General features: G+C 53.5%; 2 protein-coding genes across 8 annotated transcripts in view; one reads left to right on the top strand and one right to left on the bottom strand.

Moving 5' to 3' along the window:
* NEURL1B (neuralized E3 ubiquitin protein ligase 1B) overlaps window positions 1–8,263 on the top strand; it is a 134,206-nt gene extending 125,943 nt beyond the window's left edge. For all 4 annotated transcript variants that reach the window (XM_065848817.2, XM_065848818.2, XM_071814624.1 and 1 more), the window contains exons 3-5: window positions 1,832–2,539; window positions 3,479–3,604; window positions 4,717–8,263. In XM_065848817.2, the coding sequence (XP_065704889.1) occupies window positions 1,832–2,539; window positions 3,479–3,604; window positions 4,717–4,961 (1,079 nt within the window). In that variant the 3' untranslated portion in view covers window positions 4,962–8,263. The remainder of the gene's footprint in view (window positions 1–1,831; window positions 2,540–3,478; window positions 3,605–4,716) is intronic.
* Window positions 8,264–11,035: 2,772 nt separating this feature from the next.
* Window positions 11,036–18,470, bottom strand: part of SH3PXD2B (SH3 and PX domains 2B) — a 68,198-nt gene continuing 60,763 nt past the window's right edge. For all 4 annotated transcript variants that reach the window (XM_071814622.1, XM_071814623.1, XM_065848770.2 and 1 more), the window contains 4 exons: window positions 17,047–17,273; window positions 16,455–16,504; window positions 15,852–15,977; window positions 11,036–14,922 (listed from right to left, as the gene is read on the bottom strand). In XM_071814622.1, the coding sequence (XP_071670723.1) occupies window positions 13,423–14,922; window positions 15,852–15,977; window positions 16,455–16,504; window positions 17,047–17,273 (1,903 nt within the window). In that variant the 3' untranslated portion in view covers window positions 11,036–13,422. The remainder of the gene's footprint in view (window positions 14,923–15,851; window positions 15,978–16,454; window positions 16,505–17,046; window positions 17,274–18,470) is intronic.

The raw sequence follows: 18,470 nt of genomic DNA, 5'->3' as shown, positions 1-18,470 counted from the left end.
TTGCCCTTTCCTGGAGGCTCCTAGGAGCTGAATTAGTTTTTAACAGCCAAACCAAGCTGCATCTGCTCGAGGTGATGGTGCTTCCATCCTCACACTGAGCAGACACCAGCGATAAGCTGGGAAACGGTCATGACAGTGGGCAGGCAGCTTCATCACGTATTCTTCCAAATGGCACCAATTATTATACAGGCAAGAAGGCTGCACATAAATAACACTTTCCCCTGCCTGCTCTGCCTCAAATGTGTAATTAAACCTTACCAGTAGCTTATCCTGTAATTGCAATTACAAAGCACTCCAGCCTCTGGCGCTCAACACAGAGGTGAAAGAGCATTTGCTGCATTGGCCAGTGCAGCTGCTTCACCAGAGCAATCCTTCCTCATTAGATTATCGTTAGGAAAGTAAAATGCAGTTTATTTCTGCCACCCACTCCCCAGTACTGCCTGCAGCACCCAGCTGTGCAGAGTGAAACCCTTGTCCTGAGGGCACCTGTACTTTGATTATTTTTTCTAATCAAAGCACCAGGCCCCACAAACTGCCCCAGGGATCGGGGTGGTGCTCAGCTGTCTGGGGCACCAGGGGACTCGGCCTCCTTGCTCCAGATGTGGTGGTGTCATAGCTGACATGTTTGCCTGTCTCTCTGTTCCTCACAAAATTCTGCAAGTTGAGAAGGCTGTGAAATACAGCGCCAATGCAGGTGCACAAAATGCATCCTTCAGCATCATGAAGCTTGGATGTCTCTGAGAACATTTCTTGCCAGATATCGTGTACTTACTGGAAGCAGCTGGTCCAGCCATCAGCCCACACCAGTGGCCTCTCCTGCTTGGGTTCCCAAGAAAGGAGCTTCTGCTTTGCAGCTTCTCAGTGGATTTGGGTGTTTTTCCTTCCTTACTTAAGACTGGTGATGTTCTCCTCTGAGGAGCAGGCAGTGTTGGTGCTGGGATGCTCTCCATCTCCGGGAACACCAGGAGTCTGCTTCGTTCATGCACACTCTTCACCTCCATGTGCTTTGACTTTGCTCAGCTGGTTAATGCCTGCCCTGTGAAGGAAGTGAAGTGTCCAAGCAGTGCTGGAAGTAGAAGAAAGGACACTCCCCAACCTCCCCACACCTTTAAATCCCCCCCTAGCCTGGCACAGCTGAGGTGAAAATCTGGGAAATGAATTAAGAATCAGCATCCCAACTTTCCCTTTGCTGTGAAAGGGGAAATAACTCTCTACTGTAAAAATCTTCTTAGCAACACCTGCAGCAAGTAGCTTTTGTGACGAGTTCTCAATTCAAAATCTCTGCAGTGGTGTGAACACCCCTGAGATGCGAGGCCTGAAATGTTGTAAAATGACCTCTTTTGGCCACACGTGTGCCTGGACACCTCACAGCTGTAAGGCAGTGACAAGGAGTGTAAAAAGAATATCTCTTCATGCTTGTGCTCCTTCACCCATCACCGTGTCGTGGATTTGGCGTTTCCTGCTTTAACAGAGAAAGCTCAGAGCTATTAGACCCCTCTGCTGAGAAAGCTGTAGGAACACGCTGGTTTACAGTTTTTCCAAGCTCACCAGTGCAAGGAACTCCCAGATTACCTGGGTACTCCATAATTCTTGTTTTCCCTCAGCTAATGCCAGCACACAGCTATTTCTTTGCCTGCTGCCTGCTCCACACACAACTCTTCACCGCTAGCTGTTCATTAGTGGTTGACCTCTGGCTAATTTCTCCATTTATTTCCTTTTGGAGGAACAGAATTCAGTTAATCTGTAGGCTGAAATAGTGACAATTCTACCCAGAAAAGCAGGCAATTATATCTTGATTCTGATGTCCCTTATCTTTGGCTTTATCTCACAGACAGCATGTTTGCAGAGACCGTGACCACTGCCCATCTCAGCACCGCCCGTCTCAGCACCTGCCTTCCGCAGAGCAACCACGACTCAGCCAACTTCAATAACAACGAACTGGAGAACAACCAAGTGGTGGCCAAAATCGCAAACTTAAACTTAAGTCGGGTACCAGGACTTGCGACAGACAACCACATCATCCCCTGTTGCCCAAACCGACGGCAGCACGCCCAGGGGGTCCCAGCCTTCCTGGACACAGACCTGCGATTCCACCCCACCCGTGGACCTGACATCACCTTCTCTCAGGACCGGATGGTTGCATGCACCAACTGGCAGGAAAGCAATAGGACTTTGGTGTTTTCTGACCGGCCTTTGCACATCGGTGAGAGCCTCTTTGTGGAAGTAGGACACCTTGGGTTGCCATACTACGGGGCCCTTTCATTTGGCATCACTTCTTGTGATCCGAGTACTTTACGGACAAACGAGCTCCCAGCAGATCCGGACTTTCTCTTGGACCGCAAGGAGTACTGGGTTGTTTACCGAGCGTTCCCGGTCCTCAACAGCGGCGACATTCTCAGTTTCATGGTCTTGCCGAATGGAGAGGTGCACCACGGGGTGAACGGAGCCAGCCGAGGGATGCTAATGTGTGTGGACACCTCACAGTCGCTCTGGGTGTTTTTTACAATCCACGGTGTGATCAACCAGCTCAAAATACTGGGTAAGTGCAGCCAAAAGGGATGATAATGAGGAGCACCTGGCTGGTGACGTCTCCTGGGCCAGAACGGGAGCTGAGGGTTTGCATTCGCAGCGTTGCCTTTAGCAGATGGTCACTGATGTGAGTAAGCAGCTCCTGATCTCACCTTGTGTTTGCAAACAAAAGTGAGCAAGACATGGTAGCTGTCACAGAGATGTATGCAGCCTATATACGTCCCCCATAAAATTATGAGACTCGAGAGATAAAATGAGCAGCAGGTGGGGACCAAGGATGGCTGTGGTGGGGACACCTGTTTGTTTTGTTTTAAAAGGGATTCTTTATAAACCCACTATTCGATCAGCAGGTATTGAACTCCTGCCTTAGTAAGGGTGATGGTTTCTGTGAGCACAGGTCTGGTTTAAGCACATGTGTTGGCGATGGACAGTAATCGCTCCCCAGGCACCGCTGCTTCTCCAGTCTCGGATGTCACTTTTGATCTATTGCTGGTGACCAGTTCCAGTGCTTCTCCTTTACTCTTATTAAAGATTGTCAGAAAAACAGATGTTGATGACTTTGTAAAGCAAGTTTTTCCCATTTAAAGCAATGCCTTTTCCCAGCTGCCCCTGACCTGTTAGTGAGAGTAGTAGCTTGAGGTTGCTGCTGCTGGAGAGATCAGGACCATGGGGAAGTGACTTTACACCCGAAATGACGACTGTCAGACAACCTGGTGCTGGATTCACTGAAGCACTGAGCAGAGATGGTGCAATGGCATAGCCAGGTCCTGGCCCTGGAGGTCACATCCAAAATCGCACACCTGTGTCGTTACTAAGGGGCAGCACTCACCAGCAGCTGGGCTTGCTCCTAAAGCCCTGCGGGGTGGGAGCGACTCCCTGGGCGGGGGGTGTTCAGTGGGGTTTGGTGTCCGTCGGCCCCGCGGGCGCTCAGCTCTCCCTGTGTTTGCAGGCACTGTGCAGTCCAGCCCAGTGACCGTCTCTCCCTCAGGATCGCCCGGCGGCTCGCAGTACGACAGCGACTCAGACATGGCCTTCAGCGTCAACAGGTCGTCGTCTGCTTCAGAGTCATCACTCGGTAAGGGGAGCCCGGCCCTTGGCAGCCTCTGTGCCGAGACAGGAATCGGAGGGGCGCTACGCGATTCAGCAGGGCAAGGTTAATGGGGAGATGTCACATCTGCAAGGCCAACAGAAATAATGGGAAGGAAACACAAAGTGGTGGGAAGCTTTTCGCAGCCTGAAGTAGGGCTACGTGGTGCTTCCCACTATGTCAGTCTGTCTAATGTAAATGATCCCTTGCTGCAGCAGCAGTGCTGCAGGAGAGGGGGTGCGGGGCCGTGCCTGGGGGTCTCACACCACCCAGATTTAGAATAGAAGAAGATTCAGCTAATAGAATGTCCTGAGCTGGAAGGGCCCACAAGGGTCATCAAGTCCAGCTCTTGTCCCTGCACAGGACAGCCCACAGGTCACCCCGTGTGTCTGAGGACCTTGTCCAGTCTCTTCTTGAACACTGCCAGGTTGGGGCTGTGACACCTCCCTGGGAGCCTGTTCAGTGTCCAGCACCTCTGGGTGAAGAACCTTTTCCTCATGTCCAACTGACCCTTCCCTGACACATCTCCTGCCATCCCCTCGGGTTCTGTCACTGGTCACCAAAGAGAAGAGAATGGTGCCTGCTCTTCCTCCTCCTCTTGTGAGGAAGCTGTAACCGCCATGAGGTCTCCCCTCAGTCTCCTCTTCTCCGAGATTCTGCTCTGCCCAGGCTCTGCTGCTGGAGGGATGCCCATGTGTTTGGGTCTCAGGCACACAGCCCTGGGTGCCCTGCCCGATACCGTCCCTGGCACGTGCCACCATTGCCTGGTGCCACAGTCCCCTGGCACAGCCAGCAAGACGCAGGAGTGGGCTCTGCACACCCGCACCATCAAACAGGCATGCAAACCACAGCCCTGCTTTGGGAAGCCCAGGCGAGCTGTGCTTTGCCCCATCTCTAGAAGAGGGATGGCAGGCTCTGCCTGGAGCTGTGCCTGCGCTACCGGTTAGAATACGCTGGGATTTATTTGGGCAAACAAAGGAGGCAATGACTAAGGAAGGAAGAGCCTTAAAAAATTGACTTGAGGGCATGCATGTTGTGTGGTGTCAGGTCTGCACTGTCCTGGTGACTGAATGGCCTTGTTCCTTCTTCCTCCTTTGCAGTGACCGCTCCCAGCTCCCCCTTGAGCCCCCCCATCTCTCCCGTCTTCTCCCCTCCGGAGCCATCAAGCAGCAAGAACGGGGAATGCACCGTCTGCTTTGACAGCGAGGTGGACACGGTGATCTACACCTGCGGACACATGTGCCTCTGCAACACCTGTGGTCTTAAGCTGAAGAAGCAGCTCAATGCCTGCTGCCCAATCTGCCGACGGGTCATCAAAGATGTTATTAAAATATACCGCCCTTAGTGCCCGACTTGGGCTGTAGGAAGGGGGAACACCGCTAGCAGTAACCATGCCTTTCCGTCCCTGCTTATGGGTTATCGTGCTGGTCAGTCGTTATCAAGTGGCTCGTTATCTGTGTTTCCTTATTTGACCGGTAGGGCACAATTCAGGGATAAAATTGAGCTGAGGATCACTTGGGGCCCAAAGGCACAGCTGCTGTGTGCCCATGGGTGAATCTGGAGAATCATGGTCTGGACCCAACCCAGCTGCAAATGAGAAATTTCCAGTGCAAAGGCTCTTTTTTCCTCCTCCAGAGGCTCGCTGTGATTGGGAAGGGCAAGTTGCCGCTTGGCCAGTGCCCGGTGCCACTGAGCTTCCCAACCCCAAAACCCCAACAGCTCTGGGCTGCTGCCAGGGGCTTGTATTGTGGTGGAACAAAATTAGGATGAGGCCCAGTGGGAGGGTCCGAAGTGGCTAAAACTGATCTGGAAGTGACGTGTTCGTCTGTGTAAGGGGAACTAGCTAAGGCCAGAATAGTAGCACAGCCAGATTCTCACTTGTTTGGATTTTGGCCCCCTGAACAAGCTTCTGGGCCACGTGGAGAAGCTGGTCTGCACTTACATAACGCAGCTTTTGCTTTCTGTGGCAGAGCAGGGACTTTTGGCCAGGAAGGCTGAGACCCAGGGAGCAGCCACAGCGTAGCAGCGAGGAGCACAGGCCCCCAGGGAGCCCCAGCGCACCCCAATTGCTGCAGCAGCAGCGTTGGGCCGTGGGCACCGCCTGGCTGCTGCAGCCACAAATCCAGCCTGTGGATGAGAGGTGCGTTCGGATGGGCACACGGTGAGCCTGGCTTAGAAAAAGCGCAGGGCTACTGCCACCTGCGATGGTGGTGTTTGTCACCTCTGGGCACACACGTCTGCATTTTGCTCTGCTCCTCTTCACGGGTGGCACAGCTGCTGTCTCACACTGTCCTGCCTGGCTCGCTGCCCCGAGCCTTTCCCTGCAGCCCAGCCCTCCCTCCCCGCCACGGGGACTTTTTGAAGCCTGTATTGAGAAATGAATTGCTGACCCAGTCCCAACAGGCTCAACTTTTTTGTGGGGACCGCGTATGTGCTGATTTTACCTGCTTTTTCTCCTGCCTTGCCAGGTTTCCCAGTAGAGCTTCCAGCTGCCCAGAGCTAGATCCCAGCAGTAGATGAGAACTTGTTGAGGTGAACAGGGAGCTGCATTACCTGGCTTTACTTGGGAGGAGGAAAGAAAAGGCTCTGGGGCTATTATTAGATGTTGGGAATCTTAAAAGGTAAATGGGTTTCAGCTGTGATGTTAGACAACCACAAGCAACCTGGGTGAGTTGGGCTGGTGCAGGGAGCTTGGTGTCCTCCTCCCTGCTGACCCCCATCCACCCCATGGCTCCTCTCTGCTCCTTCACCATGAGCAGTTGCCACCTGGTCCAGGTTCCTAAAGAGGTAGAGAGAGAGAGGATGCAGATGGGAGGATGAGAGAGGGACTGGTGTCATTCTAGCTTGGTGACCGTGTGCCACCAAGGGGGTGAGAACAGCTTTCTCAGAAAGGTGCAATTATCATGTTTTTATTTCAAAAAAGAAAAGCCTAGCAACCCCTGTACATTTCAGGGTTTCTGGGCGCAGAGGGGACACCTGACGTCAGTGTCACCTCGCCTTGCCGTTCCCTTTCTCCTCCAAGGTGCTGGTAGCTATGGGTGCGCTGCTGCATCTCATGGTGCTGCTGCCGGGGCAGTGGTTTGGTGGTGCCAGCGGTGCTGTGCTTGGTGGCAAACCAGCGCTCAGCCCCGTCCCAGCCCCACGCTGCCATCACGGAGAGCACCTCGTCCTCCTCCCGCAGCGGCTGTGAGTGCTCAGCAGCCCGTTCCACAGCCAACTCACAGGGCAGGGAGAAAACTATGTTTTTTTCTTCCTTGGAGAGCCAATTAGCATTTTAATTAAGTGTATAAACAAGAGACTGCTGTAGAGTGAGATCTCGCATCCATCGCCCTGCTGTATCGGCACGGGAGGCTGCTGGCTTTGTGTGGCCCCATAGGGAAGCTCGGCTTGTTGTTTGCACATCGGGGTCCAGCTGTGGTCCCTGGGCACAGCACTGAGAGCACGATGGTTGCAAAGTGTGCAGGCAGGGGATGAAAGGCCCGGTGGGTTAGAGCCTGCCTGGTGAACAGGCTGCGCTGGGAAGCCTTTGCATGGCGAGGAATTCAAGGAAAGTCGTGTGAATCCCCAGCGAGCAATGCTGACTTGGATCAGCAAACACCAGCGGCCACCCCTGGGGCTGCTGTCCCACTTTTGGGGGTGCCGGGTCCCTTTTGGTGGCTGCACACAGCTGAGTGTGCAAGCAGAGCCCATTTACTCGCCTGACACCCACCCCAGGCAGTGTCTGAGCCGTTCAGGACTCATTGCATGGGTTTAATTTGTGCTGTAGCAGCTGGAACCAGTTTCCAGAAGGGCAGCGGACAGTGGGGCCAGCAAGGGAGCAGCTTATTCAGGGGAATGACCCAAGTCGGGGTCTGCAGTGCGGCCACGCACCCAGCGGGACCTGGAGCAGTGGACGGGTCCCCCTGCCAGCCCAAGAGCAACAGGAATTTTATCCAAAATGGGCCTCTTCTAAAAGATTTCCAGGAAAAGGTAGCCTCTTACAGATCTAATTGTTAGTATTCGTATTGCTATTTTTTTTAAACAGTCTGATGATATATATATAATTTGTACAGAAGATCTGTTTGTGCCTTATAAGGGTGTCTGTGCACTTTTTATCCTTTTTAAAGCAACTTTTAAAAAAGAAAAGAAAAAAAAAACGGGGAGAAAAACAACACAGATCAATGGTAGTTTTATAGAATTTTGTGTTCACTGAGAATCCTGCTTTTTATAAATATATATATATATATATATATGAGTGAAAAAGTGTTTATTTCCATGGATCTCCCCGCCTCTCCTCCTACCATATTTGTTTAATTTTTTTAAAAAAGAAAGGAAGAAAAAGAAGAGATGGGGGGGACTCCTTTACCTTCCCTCTTTCCGAGACGGTTACTCTCTTATTGTTACCTTTATGATTCAATACTGTGACCTGCACATCATGTTGAAGCTGAATCAGATTTTGGACCTCTGTATTGGGCTTTTCAAGCAAATCCTGTGGGGGAGCGGGGCGGGGAGGGCATCGCACGAGGGAGGGAGCTGCACTTCTACGTGTCCGTGGTCTGTAGCGTTGTGTTCAGTGCTGTGTGTTTTACTTTTGTCCATTTACCTGTTTTACATTAATATAATTTTACTTGTTTATGAAACAAATAAACCTTTGGCTTGTAAAGAGTGCTCCCAGGTGTTTGAAAGCGTCTGACTGGAGAATAAGCGAGTCCTTTATTTCCAAAGTGTGGTGATGCTAAAACACAGCGGGAAGGCACCTTCGTTCAGCTCAGGCACCTCTGCTTAAAATAACCATAAAGTTAGGCATTTAAATACCTTGCATGAGTTTTGCTTTGGTCCTGGGAGGTCACTGCACAGTCCCTCGATGTGCACGGCCAGGCAGGGGATTCCTGCCTCATTTAACCTTGCAAACCCTTGAAAACTTGGCTGGACGCTGCAGTCAAAGCAGGGTGTATTTTAGGGCTGCAGCAGCTGGCGGGTGGTGTGGTCGATTTTTAGTACTCTTTAGTACATTTTTAGTACTCTTAGAGAGCAAGATTTATAATATTTTGGGACAAACCAAAATCTCCCTTAATTCCTACCCATTAACAGACAAAATACAGTTAAAAGTGGAGTCACCAGTTTTGTTTACCAGAATATGATGTGCTGCTTGTGGCCAAAGCATCACCCCAGGAAATCCCAACACATTCATCTCCCAGACTACAAAGTTAAAAACCCGTCGCCAGTTTAAGAACAGCAAAATCTGAGACTAAACAAGACGACCACATGTGTGAAGGGTAAGCCTATCCTCCCAAATTTAAGAGGAAGATGGAGTTCCAACAATATCTCTTTTTACTCATTACGATATAATCGTCACCCAGAATAATTCATAGCATTGAGACCGACAGAAAGCAACGAGTTGAACTGGGCACTGAATACCCTCTGTGGCTCCTTAGATATTGATATTTCCTAGCAGTTCTGAGACACAGCGGTGGGCAAGGCTTGCATTAATGGCTTCTTGTCTGGGACTTGCAAGTGTCCCAAATGGCTCATCCGAGCTGCCCCATCTCAAGCAAGGCAGATGTCAGCCTGGCTCTGGGGCTGTGGCAGCCGCATGGCTGCTTTTTATTTCTCGTTTCTTTTTGCTTTTATTTTTTTCTTTGTGTGTCCTCCTTCCAGTTTTTTTTTTGTTTTCCTTTATTTATTTCGATTTTGTTCCACTTTGTCCTTTTGTTCAGTTTTGTAGCGATGCCCATCTCTGTTTCGCCAGCAGAGGCCAAGAGCAGGCTGCTCTATAAACTGTTTATATCCCAAAACGCAGCCCGCTGAAGCCAGACACCAGTCGAGCAGCCTCAGATGTGGTTTAGAGCGGAGTGGAATAATTCATTCATAACTCTGCCCTGGCAAGAAAACGGCCACGGTTCAGCGTTTGCACGAAAACACTCACGAGCTGCAGGTGGCGAAGGAGCCCGGCAATGGCTATTTATGCCAAAAATGCCTTTTTATAAACTCTGCTGCCTCGCTTGATCCAGAGAGCTGATCCCTGTGAGCTGCCAACAGAGTAATGCTGCCGGTCTCAGGCCGCAGGGTGACTTTGCAGCACGTTGAGCATCCATCCCGCTCCCATCACCCGCACCACAGCCCCCCGTGCTCCCTCCCCGCTGACGCACACCCCCCCGACCACAGAGCACGGACACTACAATGTACCCACACCCCACTGCTCCTGCAGTGCCACCCACGAGCTGAACTGAGGCACAGCAGCAATGGAGGAACTGGACTATTTGTGGCCACGGACCATGGGACTGAGTTGTGAGCATCGCGACTTTCCCCAGCCCCATTGCAGGGGATGCTGTGGGTAGAAGCTCTTGCTGCGAATGAAGCCGGGCAAACACAGCACTGCCCTGTTCACCTCCCAGAGGACAAAAGCACTCGAGGACAGAGAAATGTCTCACCCAGGGATGGCTCCTCTGCAGCACAAGAGAGCAGCTCAGCATCTCAAGGCTCCTTGACCGTATCAGTGCTATGGCAACAAGCAGCACATGCCGGACCCTGAACCGGGTCGGCGGGCAGAGCCGCCACCGCTCCAGCCAGGAGAGCAGCACATCTCCAGAGACAGCCAGACACAGGTTCACCAGGGTGCTTGAAACCAGTCAAGCAGTTTCTTTTTATTTCTTAAAAAAAGAAAACCAACAAACGAAACACCCGCCCCCCCCCCCCAACTCCCCGCCACAAAAGCCCCTCAAAACACTGAATAATAATAATAATAATCAATAAAAATCGGTCCCCTAACAGTGAAAGTATAGATATGGCATTTACACAGCTATATCTATCTCCCACTCTTCCCCCTCCCACCACCCACCCACAGTAATGTAGATTTATACGCGCTTACATAATATCGCGACACACGGACAGACAGACGGGCTTTGAGAGCCTGCGGGAAGGAGTGGGGCGCAGCGGGGGCCCCCAGCCTGCTGGGATCGTGCCAAACCGCAGGACCCCCCAACACCCTGCTCTTCTGCCCCAAGCCACGGTGATGCCTCCCCCACCACGAGCCCCGGCCTTGGGGCTGCGCTGGTGATGGACAAGCAGGGAGGTTGATCTTTGGCTGATGGGGTGATGCGCCCTGTGGTCCAGCTCAGCGTACCGAGCCTTCTGGCCACCCTCCTCCTCATCACGAGGTAGTCGGGGAGCTTGGCCGCCTTTGATGCAATACGTACAGAGATGAAGAGCATCCTGGCAGAGGACACATGTGGCCACAGAACCGGGGGGCACGTGTCTGATGGAGGCACAAAGCCCTGCCAGCCCCACGGCTCTCGGCACCTTCCCGACGGGAGCCGCTGTCCAGCTTGCGGTCCCTTTGCATTTGGAAGAGTGGTAGGAAAGGGTAAGGCTGCGGGCGTTGGCACCCTACTGAGGGTCAGCCCCTCCTCGGGCACCCCCCCTTCTTGGAAGCTCTTTGGGAACAAGGGAGCGATCCTGTCACACGCTCAATGAGCCAAATACAGTACTTGTGTCAGCAAAACGAAGCACTACCAGTTCTGAGGTTCAGTCTGGGAGGAAAGCAGAAATAGCCCTCATTCATAGTACGGAGGCCACAGAAATAGCATTGTCCCCTCTGAGGAAAGCTGAGGGCAGTGAGGTCTCTGAGACAGAGAAAGGAGAGACTTTCTGAGATTAAAAGGCCATTCAGCAAAGAGAGAGCAAGGACAGTGCCATGGAGAAAGGGCACACAGCCCTTCCACACCTTGCATGAACCTGCCAGAGAAGGGGACGCCGGTCCAGCCCCCTTCCCAGATTTGGCCACTGGGCAGCTCTGATTTAACTCATCCTGTCCCCATTCCTTTCCAAAGCAAAAGGGATTTACTGGAGCAAGAGATGCGCCGAGACAAGGCAGCACTGTTCGCCCAGCCCACCCTGCGAGTCTCCCGGGAGCACATCAACACCTCGCAATGTGCCATGCAAGGAACTTTGTTACGGCATCGGGTTGCAGACGTATTGCTTATTGCCAGCTCAGGTGAGTCAGCCCGATGAGAGGCTGATGTGCCACCAGAGAAAACCGCAGGTGGGAGGGAGAGAAATCAGCAGGAAACCGGGGTGTACGCGTTCCCACGGCTAAAAATCAGCCTTGGGGCTTGTGGGTATGAGGCCAAACTGGGATGGGTCAGGACTTCTCAGACCAAACCAGGGCTGGGACAATCTGCCCCATCTCCCTCCAAGAGTGACCCTGGCCTGAGGCACCAACATTTTCATTCTGTACGCAGAGACATTTCAACTCCACGTTTCCAGGGAAGAAAATACGGGACAGAGGAAGAACTGAGCACTTGGGGGAGTTGAGAACGCTCCTTTAATTCCACCAGCCTCAAATTACAGGGAAAACTGTGATTTTTTTTTGGCAGCAAAACAATGGGGCTGCAGCACTTACACTTGCAATTAGACTAGAAAGGGCAAAGGGGTTTGGTCAACAAGAAACCATGAGAAGCGCTGGGTTTAAAGCTCTTCCAGAGAGACAAATGTGGCCCTGAATCTGCAAGTATAGAAAGGAAGAAAGCGGCACTGGGGAATAACAGCTCATCCACACTCATCCTCCTGCTGGGTTAAGCAACAGTGCAGGCAAGATGAGGCTTGGCAGGAATGTCAGCATAGAAAAACTCCAAGTCCTGCTTGACCTGGAGCCCCCCAGCCAGCCCGCCACGCGGGATGAAACGAAAGCACCTGGAAGACAGGTAGATGGGGTGATGAACAAGGCAGGGAGCCCCTGAGCACCAGACACACCTCACAACTGGTTGTGATGAGGAGCCAAACTCCCACATTCTGGATTGCACTTGGTAATATCAGCACCTATGGAAGGACCCACCTCCTGGCTGCTGCCCGTCAGCCCAGGGAGCGCCGTGGGTCCCAGGAACGGGTGGTGCCCCTTAGTCCAACAGACAGGGCAGTCTGCATGGTAAGGAAGGCAAAGCGGCACCTTTCCAGGGCTCTTGGGGGTCATTTTGGTCCCCTGTGCTTTGCATAGTATTCTTCAGCTACCAAAGCGAAACGCCTCTTGTCGTTTGGCTGCAAGGGAGAAGCCTGCGTAGCGCCCTGGATCAGCACAGAGAGGACCTGTTAAATATCTGTGTGTGTATTTTTCTGTATCTTTTTTTCCACCAGGAGGATGTTGAAGTTAACACTTGTCGTAAAGCAGGGAAGGATCAAGGGATCATCTCCTGGCACGGACAGGGGTAGGGAGCAAAGCGCAGCCCTTAACCGGAGCGCAATGCCTGTGGCTGCACCAGCACACGGAGCTACAGGGACCCTGTTCTCAGCAGCCACTCTTTTGTGTCACAATCCCCACGGCTCTGCTATACACCTGGACTAAGCAACGTGACCTACAACCTTTGACTTTGACCCTGAGCCTCAGGGAAAGGCAAATCATGTTGTGCGGCCAGATTTCCTTTGCCGGTACCGTGCCACACTTCGCTTCTCTCCCTGGTTACTGCCGCATTGCTTTTTAATTCCCTGTACAGATGGAAAAGGTGTCTATCAAGGTCCATCTCCCCAGCACAGAGAACCATAGTAGCCACTGTATGCCACAAAGCTTGGCCACAGCATCCCCAGCTGCATGGCGGGGCTGCCAGCACGGCCACGGGAATGAAAGACTTGGGGGACGTGGGGAGGAGGGTGGGTTGGAGCACACGGGTGCGAAGGTCGAGCTGCTTCCTCCAACGGCCACCAGCTGGGATGTGTGGGATCTCAATTATTATCTCTTTTTTCTTTTTTAAGCCAGCCTCATGTAAAACTATAAATTAATCTGCTAATTAAATAGGTGAGAGACCAGGGAACCTCTAGCTGTGCAAGCAGAGGAACCGCTATGGCTTCTTCCGTAGGTAATTGGAAGGGATCCAGCCCTCCCAGCATGGCCCCCCAGTCAGGACCTTGCAAAACCACCAGCCACTGCTGTTCTTCTCACGAACTTCAAACAAAGTCCCTTCTTTAAAGCTGTTGGTCTCCTCATCACCTTCAAAATCCGCCACTGCCACATAGAGAGCATCCCTGGAGATGTCCGGACTAGGGACAGGGGCTGAGGTCCTCTCCTTGGCTTCCCCTCTCTCCACCGGCTTAGATATGACCTTTGGGCTTATGCTGCCTTTCGCTTTGGCTTCGTCTTGGATGGAGGCAGCGAGGAACGGCTTGGCTTTCGGAGGAACCAGCATGGGCCTCCCCGGCACTGGGGACGACCTGATTTCGGGTGCTTCCCGTGTCGGGGCCCTGAGCTCCGCCATGGGGCCAGAGGCAGGACCCCCTGTTTTCTTGGGAGGGGGTGGTCTGCGGGGTGGCACAACGGGGCGCTGCGGCGGGGGCTCCCTGGCACTGGGGGTGTTTGCTGGGCCCAGGGGAGATTTGGGCAGCGCCTCTTTCATGGCGTGGCTGTCCACCTTGGGCAGGGGTTTGCTCTCCACGCTCGGTCGCTCCTGAAACCTTCCAGAAGCCTCTGAAGAGACCATGGCATTAGCCAAGGAACTTTCGCTGGCAGTAGTAGTGTCATTCTCAGAAGGTTTCTCTGGGCACTTTGCAGGTCTGAGCTTGCTCCGCAGGCTGCAAATGTCAAGCTTATCATCAGCTGGGGGTGGGTCAGTCCGGGGGGCTGCAGCGGGCTTTGGCCTGATCTGCGGTCTTGACTTCAAGAATGGATTCTGGGCAATAGGCTCAGGTTTTTCCTCCACGGGCTCAGCTTTTGGCTTGGTTGGCTTGACAATGGGCCGCAGGTTTGGCTTCTTCACCTCCTTGGCTGATACCTTGTGTCCACATTCCAGCCCCATTTCGTTTTTCAGCTGGAAGAGTTTACCCTTCTCCGGCTTCAGCTCGGGCTTCTTGCTGTCCTTTGGGGCCACCGATTGCTTGGGTGGGATCATGGGCAAAATCATGCCTGGGGGCTTGGGGGGAGGCCTCTGCCTCTCCAGTAACTCGCCTTCTGATTTAATGATGGACTCCTTCCTGGGTGGCAGGCTGGGCTTCTCCTCTGCATCACGGTCCAAGATCTCCTCGTAGCCACTGGTGAGGGCCAGGTCCCCGCTCTCGGGAGCCTCCTTCCCCTTCCAGTCTTTGGCCCACTTCCCACCGCAGTCTGTACCGTTAGGAGGAGCCTCTGGCAGGGGACGACACGGTCCCGTCACCTCCTCACCGGTGCTGCTGTCAGCCGTGGCATCACCGAGCCGGAGCTGGGCCATCTCGTTGGGGAGCGGGGCCAGGAAATTTGGCCTCGACGCATTGCTGGTTTTCTTGTATTTATCGATGAATGTGGCGGGGGCCCAGCCTTCCTTCTCCTCAATCTGAATGTACCACCAGCCGCTCAGGTTCTTCTCAATAACCTGCCGAGGGGAAAGGAAACCTCAGACATCCACGCAGGAGCCTCCTCTGCACCAAGGGGGATGCTGGCTGGCTCTGACATGATGTCAGGGTGGCACGTGGCCCCAGCACCTCCCTGTCCTGGTAACCAAAGGCCATGTAATCACAGGACTGGTCTCCCAGCAGGAGGGGAACCTGCTAATGACCTCTGCCAGGGAAGGAGACCTGCGTGCCGTGGGATCGAGGAAAGACACGGCAACATCCCGGAGCTGCGGCTGAACTGTCACCATCGCGCCCAGGAGCCAGGAGCAGGATGCCGGGTGCTGGCGGTGGCCACTGTGCGGCACTGTTGGAGTGATGGACCGGCAGCGATGCTGCACGGACCAGCAACCGTGCAGCCTCTGTGTGCTCCAGAGACAGGGCTGGGACCTGGGAGGAGCTGACTGGGGCAGCCGTAAAAGAAAAATCCTCTTAGAGAGGCATTATTTACATTTTGAAAAGCAAAATCCCATCTGCAAGAGGGATTCTGCCAGAAAAAGTGGGTGTGCCAGAAGAGCAATGCTTGGAAGGGCTTTTAACTTCACACCTGGCCTAATTAAGTAAAAAAGCTGCCATCTCTACCCCCATTTGTGGTGTGGTTTTAATTTCCATTAGCTCAGACAAGACAGAAGCCAAATACCTGGGGTAAAGGAGGCCACCAAGAGCACCAGGGACTCCAAAGTCTCATGAGCTCATATGGGTTTCTCTCCCACTCCAGGAAAGCCCTGGGATGTTAACAATCCACGGAGGCAATGAGATGCACCACCATGCCCAGTTCCCACCCGGAACGCCATGGTGAGCAGATCTTCCCTGCCTGGCAAGGGAACTCCTGCCTGAAACAGGCCCCGGGGCAAAGGGAGTCAGGAGCACTGTGCTGACATGAAGATGCAAGAAGAGAAGATGACAGTCTCACCTCGACTTTCATTCCTGCCTGGAAGCTGATGCCGTCAGGGATGGTGGTCTGGAAGTCAGCGATGGTGTAATATTCCTCTTCCACTTGAGGAGGGACAGGAGGTTTAGGCAGGTTCAAACCACGTGGCTATGACAAGAAAAGAGAAAATCCACCAGTGTGTTTCTGCACAAGGTGTGACGGAACATCCGCACGGCCTGCCAGCCTGCAGGGACACCAGCCAGCACGGCCAGGCCAGGGACACCAGCTGTGTCCATGCTGGTCTCTCACCAACACAAACCAGCAAACTGTTTCCAGGCTGAGCAGAAAACTGCCCAGCACCAGAGCTCTCGCTGACGGCAGAGTCACCCTCCCTCCGCAGCCTCCCACAGCAACCCAGCCTGGCGAGACAGACTGGCCAAAAGTTCATTTGAAGATCACATGCAAAGAGAGGAGATGTAAGGCAGCAGAGGGATGGCAAGTGTGCTCCAGCCTTGACCAAGAGCAGAGCCCATAGCACAGGGGCCAGATCCCAGGCAAAGAAGAACCAGCGACCAGAGGTCCTTTCAGCGCTCCTCTCTGAATTCCCTTTGCCACTGCTGCTTTCTCACATCAGCTGGCACTTACTATGGTGAGGTCTCGGCGAGGAGGGGGTCTCTGCCTCATCTTTGGTGACTCTGTGGAGAAAGAATTTCAGATGCTGTTGAGTTTCTGGCATTTGGTTGCACGTGTGTTCACGAAAGACGAGTGAAAAAGGAAACAGAAAGGCTAGGACCAAACCTGATCCATAGGCACAGAAAGCAAAGGAGGAACCTGTCTGCCTGCTGCCCTGATGGCATGGGTCACCCAGGTTTTGAAGGCATCCCAGCTTTGCACCATCAGGTGCTGCTGTGGTCACGATGTGAAATTGCTCTTTAATTGCAGGTCTGACCCAGAAGACCTGACCTGCAGAGGGGTTAAAATGCCCCAGCTTCTGAGAGAAGAGCATCTCCAGCTGAATCTGCAGCCTGGGAAGGGTCCTCACCACATCTGCTGATGCTCAGCAGACCCCTGGGCAGCACCGTGCCTGCGCAATGCCACCTCCAGACCTTGCAGCAGAGCTCACAGCGCCTGCAAGCCTTCTGCCGCCCTCACACTGCCTTACATCGCCCAAGAGCCTGCAGGAAAGGCTGTGCCCACACCCCAGCCACCGCTGGCCTCCTCCCAGCTGGTCACTCACTGCGTCGGATGTCAGCATTGGGCAGGGGGCGGCTGTCGAATCTCCCATCCCTTTGGCCAGCGAGCCCATCCTTCTCTCGGCTCACCACAACCTGCTGCCGGGAGATGCCATCCAGATCCAAGGCACACGAATGAGCGGAGGAGCCTGACCCCAGCTTCTGCGAGAACATCTCTCCATTCCCCTTTTTGAGGTAGGAGGCGGGGGCCCAGCCTTCTTGGCCCTGGTACCTGTGGTGACAACACAGCAGCATCACTGCACAAAGCCCCCGCGCAGCACCGGCAACACGAGCCCTTCCCAGAGGAGTGACCCGCTGCGCTCGAGCAGCACTGAGCCACCAGACACCCTGCGCCAGAGCTGACCGAAGGTACTGCATGACCTGGGCAAAATGAGCTTGCCCAGTGTCAAACTCTATGGCCCGTGGGCACCTGGAGAGCTCCAGCCGCGACCAACACTCCCGTGCACGCCGGCTGCAGCCCGCGGGCTGAGGGCTGGGAGTGATGCAAAGCCCAATTTCCTTTTGACCTCAGCAATGGAACCAGTTCAGGAATGAAGCGCACTGGCATGGGAAGCAGAGGGGAAAACCAGAGGGCTGCTGCTGGGATTGATGTATCTGTTGTCTGGAGAAAGCATAAGCGCTCTTGCCTGCATTGGCAGCACAGATCCCTTCCCTGCTCTGAATTTGTAGTGTTTAGGAGAGAAACCAGCCCCGTGATCTGACTGAGAAACCACATCCGCAGTGTCCCTGCCATGCTGGAGGGTCCCGCGCCAGTGTCAGGAACCCTCCCCGCTGGCTACGCTGAGATGGCACCAGCTACTGAGCTTGTATTTGCCTTCAGAGCTCCCGTGGCAGCTCTGCTCTGCCTCTCCTAAAAAGCCAATGGACATTTTCCTGGGGCTTTGTTGCTGCCAAGACCACAGGTTCAATGTAAGGTTAAGAAAATTGCAGCGTGTGCTCCCACCCTGCTCAAGTCTGGCCATTTGCTAGACCACAGATGAGAGAAAATGAGCTTCCAGGAGAAAACAAGTACCAGCTTGGGACAATTTGGTGTCTTTGGCCTCAGCACACTCTGCACAGAGCAGAGCTGGCCAGAACAATGGTCCTGCTCCACAAGAGCCTCCTAACACAGCCAGAGGGCCCAGCCTGCCCCCAGGACACTCGCTGGTTTTCCTATCAGCAGCACACGATGTAACAGAAACGTTCTCACACCGGTTCCCTTTGCACTGCTGTGGCACGTGATGCTGTGATGCAGTCTGCCTCCCAGCACAGGAAATCAGGGGATTTTAAAGATGTTTAACTACAGCTGAGCTTGGCTGAAGCCCTGAGCGTCAACCAGCCTTAGTTTTAGGGATGGAGAGCAAAGAGTTGTGGTACTCTGACCTTCCCAACACTCGTCTTTGGACTGAACATCCCATGTGCATCAGGT

The sequence above is a fragment of the Patagioenas fasciata genome, chromosome 14 (assembly GCF_037038585.1).
Source record: "Patagioenas fasciata isolate bPatFas1 chromosome 14, bPatFas1.hap1, whole genome shotgun sequence".
Taxonomy (NCBI): domain Eukaryota; kingdom Metazoa; phylum Chordata; class Aves; order Columbiformes; family Columbidae; genus Patagioenas; species Patagioenas fasciata.
The sequence above is the reverse complement of the archived record's forward strand: the minus strand, read 5'-3'. Positions and strand labels throughout refer to the sequence as shown.